The sequence below is a fragment of the Neolamprologus multifasciatus genome, chromosome 7 (assembly GCF_963576455.1).
Source record: "Neolamprologus multifasciatus chromosome 7, fNeoMul1.2, whole genome shotgun sequence".
Taxonomy (NCBI): Eukaryota; Metazoa; Chordata; class Actinopteri; order Cichliformes; family Cichlidae; genus Neolamprologus; species Neolamprologus multifasciatus.
In genome coordinates, this window is record NC_140445.1 from 40,473,758 (window position 1) to 40,484,179 (window position 10,422).

Here is a 10,422-nt window from a genome sequence, read left to right on the forward strand (position 1 = left end):
AAACAGGGTCAAGAGAGATGAATTTGTATCTAAAAAAAAATCTATTTTTTATTTCTTTCAACAATTTCACTTGTGGGATCAATAAAGTATCTATCTTTCTATCAGCAGGAAATGCTTTTATTCTCTGTTCAGCTGTCACTAAATTGCTGATTTGAATCTACTCTCAGACTTTGTTTATAGAATTGGTTTTTTAATTTCTTTATGCACCTACAGTTGTAGAGCTAGACATTTTTTTTATATAGGTGGAGTACTTTTTTTCCGTGGCAAATTGCAGAAGGCTGAATAATACATTTTTCAAGTCAGTACTTTTGGAAATAAAACCTTATGCTCTTGAGTGTAGAAATTTTTGATGTAACATTTCCACTGGTTAAAAAATGTAGAACTGTTTCTACTTTTTTTTCTCTTTTTATTGTTGACAAAGCTCAGAGATGGAGAGCCAGAGGGAAAATATTTTATGAAAATGGCAGCAGGATGCATTTCCAGTTCTGTTTGTAAATGAAGAGTCTCCTAACACACTCCATAATTGTTGTATGAAATGTACAAAAAAGACAGAATTTTAATCTTTGGCACCTGGGGCCCCCTTGGGCCACCGCGTGTTTCTATATGGCGCCACTTACCTGATTAATTTCTTTCATTAACATGAATACTGGGAAATGGTGCCTGCTTCCAGTATCTCCAGCTTGTTTTGGTCTGTTGTTGTTCCTGTGGGTGTGATGTTCATGTTCACCCAGGCTCACACCAGTGGACGTAAAGCTGCTTTCAGGAGCTGTGTTGTGCTCTGATGGTTAAACCTTCTTCAAAATCAGTGTTGTGGTTAAGAATTCAGAAGTGAACTTCAAAAAACCTGCAAACAGTTGATACTCTGCTCTACCACCTGTGGCACACAGAAGTGCTCGCTTAATCACCAGTACCACCGAGAAAACATCTTATTCGTTTTAAGTTCTGTCAGCATCCAAACAGAAGTCCCAGAAAAATGAGGCAGCTTTGTGTACATGTCATTGTGGTTTGCAGGTACACAGTAAGTAAAACTGGAAGCTCAGTAACAGGCAGCATAAGCTAATCATTTCAGTTTGTTTGATAAAGATGCACACAAGTCTGCAACAACGTACAGGCTTAGAATTAAAGCCTTAGCTTTCAGAAAAAAACTTTGATATTTTGATATTTGTTCTCCAATACTCTTTGACTATTTGTACCATTTATGACACGTTTATTATAATAACATTTTTTCCCCTGGTGATATAAAATTAATATGTGATGTATTTCATTTTACCAGTGGCAGGAGCTGCAGCTTTCAAATTCTTTGAGCAAAAGACATGTGCATTAATGTATCCTCAATGTAAAGATGTAAATTTGTCTAGTTCCAAAAAAGGAAGAAAAAGTGCATGTATGTATACAAGCATGCATATATATATATATATATATATACACACACACACACACACACACACGTAAACAAGACAGGCCCCAGTACCGAGCCTTGTGAGGCAATGTAATAAATGTGTTACTTCTGATTTTCTAAATGTAAATGCATCTTTGTAGAGAAAAAAATGGAAAGCAGTTTTTGTTTGTTTGTTTGTTTTAAATAATGCCTCACTAACCTGACTGTGACTAAACAGGAACGTACTCATTAGAAATACTTGTAACTGCTGTGAATCCAATTTGACCACTAATTCTGTGGTTCTCAAAACATTTTATGCTCATCTTTCAAGTCAGTTTGTGGTTGATATTTTCTGTGCTTTATGTTGTTATGTAAAATGTTTCATTACAGACAAAAAATAGATTTATTATGCACACATAAAGACATGCAAACCAAAAACTGAAAATAATTTTGAATAGTATGTGATCTGTTCATAGGAATCTTATATATACAGTAAATGCTTATAAAATCTCTACAAACAGAGCTCACAGTCAGGTGTTTGCACACACTGATTCTCCTCTTTCGAAGCAGCAGCAGGTTGCTTAGTTCCGAAAACACTGACTGCTTCTGTTGACCTGTTTATCACTTAGAAAACATCAAGAGCTTTTGGCTTGCTCTGCTGGAGCCAAAAACACTTTCACATACCCAGCTATCCATCCGCCTAATCATCCCTCTATCCCACGCTGTCCGTTTTCATAACCTACCGCCCCCACTTGGATTTAGATTTTTAAGAATATTTTAGCAGAAAGTTGTCAAACACGCCTCAGCTCGCCATCATTAGTTAACGCGGCAACTCAGACATGGCAGTTCAGACCTTCATACACATTAGCGGCACGAAGCTGAGCGATGGATTTCTGCCACCCACCGCCTCCTCCGAGAGTTCAGAGTGTTGTGACTGAGGCTCGATCTGCACTGGACTGAATTTTGTGTGTGTGTGCGCGTTCGTGTTTGAAAAAGGGAGGTCGAGGAGAGTAAGTCTAATAGAGCTCAGAAGCACCCAGTCATGCGCCAAGAAGGAGGTGACAGCGGGGCCTTGAGGTTTCTCCACTCAGCCCTTCAACATGTATCTCACATACACACACATATATGTGCGCACATACATTTTGTGTGTAAACAAAGAACCAAATCCTTTGTTCGACAGCAGCATCAGACCTCCTACCAGCAGCAATATGGGTATGCGGTTTCCGTGTTTATATAGAGCTTTGTGAGTCAAAGGCACGTTTATTTACATTTGCCACACCTTTAAAACAAAAGCTTTGTCAACACTGATGGATTTAAAGAAGAGGAAGAAAAAGGCTATGAAAGCAAAGAACACAAAAATGAAAAGATGGGGAATCAACATGAACTGTAAACACACTTAAGAGTTTTTTTCCCCTTTTGCTTGTGCATGCAAACATCTGTCTTTTTGTGTACAAGTGCTCATCAGGGAGCATCTGTGTGCATCACACACACACGCACAGTTCTCTGTTCTCGACTTTAGGAGGGAACAACTGACAAACCAAGGACAAACCTGGATACAGTTAAAAAAAATACTTATCTCAGAACAAGTTTAATTCAGCCTCAGATTTATCCTTCAAAACAAAATTAGATTTTTGAGATTCTTTCTTTTCCCCTTATTTCTGTTATTAGTTTCAGTTCAGAAAGAAAACAAAATATTAGATAATTTAATTCTTATGTGAGATAACATAACATATATTTGTTAAGGAAAAAAGCAGATCTCAAAAATTGAAACAAAAAATAGACCCAGAAATAAAACATCTCTGGCATTTTATATACAGGAGTATACAACTTTATAACCGAGGAACATTTATTGTGCAAAAGCGTGAATATATCTCAAATGTTCAAATCGTTTCGGCACCAGAGAAGCATACCCCCATTTCTTCACATAATTTTTACAAGACCAATGCATACCTAGTTGTTCCCCCATCCTTCCTGTGCTTATTCCCTCCATCTGTTTTCACTCTTATCCTCTAATCATCTCAATTAAGGACCTTCTTCATTCTCAATTTCCATGATGGTTAGTGCGGTTTGCAAGGAAACCAGCAGGCAGCTGATTACTCACTCTGGAAACTCGCCTCCCAGACACTCAAATATATGTTTCCTTGAATGGAGGAGGAGCAGAAAATCAGAGGGTGTCATGCAGTAATTTGAACATCCTCAAGCATTTGTTAATAATGATGGCTGGTTAGGATACTATGTGAACTGCAGCATTAAAAAAGATTGTGAAGGAAAAGGAGGAAGAGAAAATAATAGAGGGATGGAGGATGTGTAAAAAGTATGAAAATTTTAGGAATCACATAGGAACTGTCAGAGACGGCATAAGGACACAAGCAGACGCACATAAATGAGGTGATGCAAACTAAACTGAAGTGTGATGTGATGTGCTACAATTTAGGTTAAAAAAAAAATGCTTGCAACATTTCTTTTTTATTTAATTAGTCCAGAATAATAGAGGAAAAAACCAGCGTAAATAGTCTGAGCTGTAGAGAATAAGCCAACATGATTTGCAAATTATTGCAAATGCATTTAGCTGTGAGGCAAAGCAGCCACACATCAGTGGTGTGCAGATGTGTGTTAACATGTTAGCAGTCACCAGCAGCACGCGGTGACTTTTACAGAAAGGCAGTCAGCACATATAAAACTGTATTTTTGGAAAATTGTGCATAAAGTAAAATTAATTCAATTAATCAATTTAAAATAAATAAATGTTTAAGGTCGATTCTGGTTTAAATACTTTATTTCTGTTTAATGTTCAACATTATATTCTATAAATCACACGTTTGTACCACAAATCTATGAAAGAAATCTGATGTTCACGAGCTCAGAAACACGGGCCTTTTTATATATTATATTGTATATTAGTAACAAAAAATCCGTTGAATTAAAAGGTTTGAGCAGTGTGTGACATAGTTAACTATTAATATCTACAGGGAGAATTATGAATGAAAAATTCATCTCCTCATGCTAATTTGTGTCCATGGGGTCTCCTTTGTCAGAAGTTTGATTCTAGTTATTAACTCGATGCTGTAAAATCGGGGTAGAGTCGGTCATGACAGCTTGGATGGCAGCAGCAGTCACGGAAAAACTTGTTTGGGAAGCGCAGATACAGTAGTGATTCTGAGAGGAGGCCCACAGTTTATTTTCCAAAACCAGGACTGGCCTGTTTCAAACTGACAGCGAAAAATGTTTTGCAGTAAACTGGACTAATCAACAGAAGAACCTCAGGCACCGTTGCACTTTTCTGGTAAGTTAAATGTGTTTTTGGAAACTAATCATTAATTAATGTGCTACAGCTAATTAGCTGAGACCGTTGTCGGCTGTTGGGGAAAGCCGTGTTCAGTTATTGAATTTGTGCAAACAGTTGCATGTTTCTCTCTCCACATCTGTAAGAACAGTGACACCAGATTTGTTTTTTAAGTGTGGACTTCAGCAACCCGTTATTAATGGTGGATTTAATGCAGTTTTAACAGAAGATGAATTACTGAGAGAATGTAAGATATTCTCACTGCATTCAGCGTTCAGCCTGTAATATCAGTTCTTGCTGATATCCCAGTTTGTCAAAAACTGGTCAAAAACACAGCTGATATCAGCAAAATAAAAGAGACAGGATTGCATGGGCTCAAATTGTGGCCATAAATATTTTGTATTTGTAAATCAGAATGCGTAGTTGTGAACTGAGTTTTGTAACGTTGTAAACCAAAATATCAGAAACATTTATGCTCAGTAAAGCACCCCTCCGACAGCCAAACCCATGTGTTCTCTGATTGGATTGTTAAATTTGGTCAATGTCATGTCAATCACAATCAGCTGAAAGGAAGAAAAATTGGGTCAAAATTCATACTTGTGAGTTCAAACTCACACACAGCTGGGGAACTTGAGTGCAGAGTTTCACACATAGTTTTTGCTTTGTATCTGTAACCAGACCTTAACAAAAAAAAAAACACAAATCTTTTTTACAGACACAAATTCTCATCTATAGATGCACAAACATAAAATTTTCAGGTATTTTGGTTTACAAGGTTACAAAACTCACACAACTCTCACAACAACGCATTTGATTTACAACTACAAAATATTTATGACCACAATTTGAGCCCATACAATTGAAATAACCAAATCTAACATTTATGTGCTAATGCCAAATGGTAGCATTTGGTATGTTAAGTCCAAATTTGTTTAATTTTTCCATTAATGAAATTTTTAGCACTGACTCTTCGCATTTATCTATGTATTTGATACAGAGTTTGTTTTAAGTACTCTGGTTAAAACGCGATCTGAATTATTCTTATTGAGGTTCTAATTTGAGTTCACCAAGTTACATGTGCAGTACTCTGCACAGCTTACTTCCTTTGACAGAAATAATATGAAGCATTAATGTATGTTGTCCAGTGCTGAGGCAGCTGATCAGAACACCGCTGATGATGCCTCCTTATGTTATGTTTGTGTTCCTGCAGCAGCACGACTGAAACTGACTGGAAACCTGCGACATCATCTTTGTCGATCTCAATTTAAAAAGTACCAGCGAGTCAAAGGTAAAATATTATATTGTATAATTAATATATTGTATTGTTCTACTGTTATGCTGATGTCAGCACATCAATAGAACAATTAAACTGAAGAAATGTAAGGGAAGATTCTGAGATGCGTCAAAATAAGGTTTCAGCTTTGAGGGATAAACTTTAGAGGTGACAGTTTGTGATTATTCATTTCTCTTTGTGATTACAGGACTTGCACACTTGGATTCAGACCTCTACCCCACCTTGTGACAACAGAGAAATCATCCTATATTCCCACTCTTAATGCTGCATACGTATTTAATATTAGAGTAAATTTTAAATTGATCCAAAATTAAATGATGAAAAATTATAAAGACTAAATTACCTTATTGTGCAATGTGACGTGAAAGACAGACATCCATGTAACTATAAAGAAGCATAAAAAGTAACTCAGTTTAGTGTTTAGGAAAGCTGCTCATCTCGCCAAATTACAAGGCCACTATTGTTGTAATTAGGTGCTGTCTAAGTATAATTGAACTGAATGTAGTAAGCTGCATGAAGAGGGCACGACATTTTCTCTGACAGCATTAAATAAAACCTGATTAAAGATAAAAGGTCTTCAGTTGTATTTTCAACTGAAAACTTTAATCTGTAATTCTTTCATTCTGTGTTTTGCTAATAGTGTATTATTTCCCATGAGTTTGTGAGTCTTATGTTAAAATCTAAAAATGACAACATTTAATTTCTAGATAATTCTGATATTTGCAGTAACTCTGGGCCTCAGTGTAAGCGTGCAGCTGATTTCATCTGTCCTAAATATGATAACAGAAACTAAGGAGTGCTGAATCATTCAAACATATAGACTAGGAGTGTAACACAGGTGTGTAGCATCACTAACTAGCTAGCAACAAGCCTGTAGCAAAGTGTGTATGCTTTTTATCTAACTTTCGGCCCTCTCTCAATGGTGAGACCAAAAAAATCATTTGCTTGAGCTGCCAGTTAAGGTGGTTGAGACATCCATGACATGTTGCCTCCTGGGGACTCCCAGGAGGCAACATAGTTATCAATGAAGTGGCTCAGGGATGGAGGAGAACCCTAGGCAAGCCCTCGACCTACTGGAGAAATCTCGGTTACCTCAGTAATGCCTTGGGTACCCCCTTGGAAGAGCTGGAGCTGGGGGTTGGAGGTTCGGAGGTCTGAGCATCTTTGCCTAGCTTGCTACCCACATGACCATTCTTCCAGAAGCGCTTGTAAGGTCAGAAAGTGATATTGCACAAAAAGGCCTGACTGTGCTCTAATTTATCCCAAAGATGTTGTCCAAAAGTGGTGTTCAGGCCAGTCAAGTTTTCGCACGTTAAACTCACTCATCCATGGTCTTTACAACATTGTTTTGTGAACTGGTGCGCAGTCGTGTTAGAACAGATGGAGGCCATCCAAACTGTTCCCACAAAGTTGGAAACATGAAATTGTCAAAAAGTTCTTGGTATGTTGAATCCTTAAGAGTTCATTTCACTGGAACTAAAGTGCCGAGCCCGACTTCTGATTATTAGTTGTTTCAAAACCTTCACAAGTTTTAAATTTGCAGCCAATCGCAGAGCCAGCCTTCCTTCATTCAGTCTGTTGGTGTCACCAGCACCAATGCTGCTCCCCAAGAAGAACCGTCATCATCTAGTCCAACAGTAATGAATACAGCAGTGCAAAATTTAGTTCTCATTTGATCAGCTTAGTTATTTTTAAAAATTATTTAAAGATAAATTATTTTAAAAATAACTATTTAAAGATAAGGTCTCCCATCTTCTTGTGGTAAATCGATTGGTTCTCGTATAGTGCTTTTCTACTCCACTGCAGCACAATTTGGCAAGCTCATTTTTGCAATGTAAAATTCTTGATTAAATAAGAAGTTAATTTTCTTTTAAAAGCATATAATTTTTCACCGTTTGATTACTTTCCAGATGAAAAGATAAGACTTTTAAAGAGAGAAAATGCTTTAATGCAGCCTGGGCAGAAAAATAATCAAATCAGGAACGGTGACTGAACTTAAACCCTAATTTTTAAGTTTGTATTTTGTTGCATTTCCTCGAGGCTAAGCTACTTAGACTGAGTGAAAAACGTATTACTTTGGTATAATTGGGAGCCAGGATGTAGGAGGTTACAGGTTGCTTTCACAATAGAATGAATCAAATATTTGCATGACAGCTGCGTAATCATGGATGTGTTTTGGCTTTTGTCAAGTGTGTGAAAAACCTTTGGACTGTTTTTCTCTCTTAAATGGGAAGGTAATTACAGTCCTTGCCATTGTACAGAATTAAGTCAGCGGTGATCTCTCAGAGCAGATCTGAATATACGGGTCATTACTGTGTCAGAGCAATTTCCGCAAGTATTCTTGTAAGACTGGTAACTGAATAAAGCCACCCAGTGTGTGCATTTTACCAGCAGCATTTTGAATGCTTCTGTAAGTGAGGATTGCTCTTTAGGTGAGAAAAGGTGTGTTTGATTTTCCTGCAGCTGTGGCTTGTTGGTGGAAGATGTGAAGGAAAATCATTTAATGAACATTACAAAGAAGGAACCTGATTTTTTTTCCAACTCTTTGAAGTTCAAAGCAGAGCCCTGAACTCTGTCCTTGTATTCAGGACTTCACCAGTAAATTGGTGCCTTTGAATAAATAAATGTTTTACCCTCTTTGAGTTTTGCACTTTTGTTAGCACATGTCCTTTGACCTTACATTGTGGTGTTGTCAGCTGAATTAAAGCAAGGCATTTTAGATCTGTCAACAAGCAAACGGCTAACACGTAAACTAATCTGAAGGTGAACACACAGGTATGAAAACCATAAACTGTTCTTGTTCAGAGTATCTGTAGCTAAATTAACATAGTATAGTTTTTATTAGTATCTTTTCAGGGGTATGGCTGCAACTGAAAAGAAAAATGTTTAAAGATGCTCCTCAGAGTATTTTCTTGGCCTTGTTGACTTCAAAAACAGACTTGAAAAAGCTTTCTCCAGGAATGTGCTCTAGCAGTCAAAGGTCACTTTATACATACTACAAAATCCAGTACACAGATCTTTACATGGTTTATTCATTTTAATGCTGCAAAGTCATGTACGTTTGCAATGTTTGCAGTGACTTTGTAAAATGTTGCATGTTTTATAAAGTTCTGTGCGTGTTTGTACATTGTTTTTTTTGTAGGTCAATGAATTACAATAGTTCAATTGTGAAGAAACAAAGGCATGAATAATCATTTCTAATTCCAATTTAGTAGAAAGCAGGTGAGAGAGAGCCTGGAGGTGCCTGAGATGGAGGTATTCTCTGGAGAGAAGAGGAATAAAAATCAGTAGGAGCAAGGCAGAATACATGTGTATGAATAAAAAGGAGATAGTTGGACAGGTGAACATGCAACGAGTCGATATAGTGAAGGCAGATGAGTTTACACATTTGGGGTCAACCTTCCAAAGCAAGGGGCAGTACACAAGAGAGATGAAGAGGAGATTCCAGGCAGGGTGGAGCAGGTGGAGACTTACAAGATGGTAGTGAGACCTGCTATGATCTGTGGTTTGAAAATGGTGGTGACACTAGCAAAAAGCTAGGAGACAGAGCTAGAGGTGTTAGAGCTGAAAATGTCAAGGTTTTCCTTGGAAGTGGTAAGAATAGAAGGGATTAGAAATGAATACATCAGAGGAACGGCCTGAGGTTGAGCAAAATTCGAGAGGTAAGGCTGAGATGGTTTGGACATTTGCAGAAAAGGGATGATGGATATATTGAACAAAGGATGCTAAATATGGAGCTGCCAAGCAGGAGATGGAGAAGAAGAAAACCATGGTGGTTGTAGTGAATGATATGAAGAGGACTAGTGTGACAGAGCAGGATACTAGTGATAGGGTGAAATGGAGTCACCCCTATCAAGTCAGGCAATAACACTGAGGTAGTCATCTGATCTCAACCTAATATAGTATGTGTTTTGGTTGTTAAATACAAAAACTGGTGTTGTTATCAGGTCTGGACTTCGTGCACTCATAGAATGCAAACGATTTTGATCCAATTTATTTAAAATTGTTCAATTACTTTTGAATCTCTGACGATCAGCACTTTGTAGAAAAATGGCTGTAATTTCTAAATACTCAAATCAATGCTTATGTTAGCCCCCTTGAAACAAAGCATTTCTGCATTTCAAAAACATCCTGATTGATTGATTTAAAATCTAATTTTGTCATTGTCCGGTGTTGAAGCAGCCAAACTGATAAATATTTAGAGCTGATAGTTTGGGCCTTCGACTTATCCCTAGCTATTGTTTTCTCTTCTCATAATTATCTTTGTCCTGTTTGGTTTGTTTCTGTTTCTTACAGCAATGGTACACTGACTCCATGAGGGCGATATGTGTTTGGCTCACTGATAGACTGGACCTGCAGCTGCACATGTATCAGCTGAAAACACTCATCAACATTGTTAAGGTAAATAAACGTGAAGTATGTAAGAGAGACCAAGCCTAACCATTTGATAGACAAAGATGTCCATTT

At 37.4% G+C, this 10,422-nt stretch overlaps 1 protein-coding gene across 4 annotated transcripts in view; it reads left to right on the forward strand.

Annotated features, from left to right (window-relative positions):
• Nucleotides 1-10,422, forward strand: part of cadps2 (Ca++-dependent secretion activator 2) — a 149,505-nt gene that overhangs the window by 128,813 nt on the left and 10,270 nt on the right. For 2 of the 4 annotated variants that reach the window (XM_085165256.1, XM_085165254.1), the window contains one exon: nt 10,252-10,356. In XM_085165256.1, coding sequence (XP_085021382.1) covers nt 10,252-10,356 — 105 coding nt within the window. The other 2 variants (XR_014874912.1, XR_014874911.1) reach the window with 2 other exon arrangements.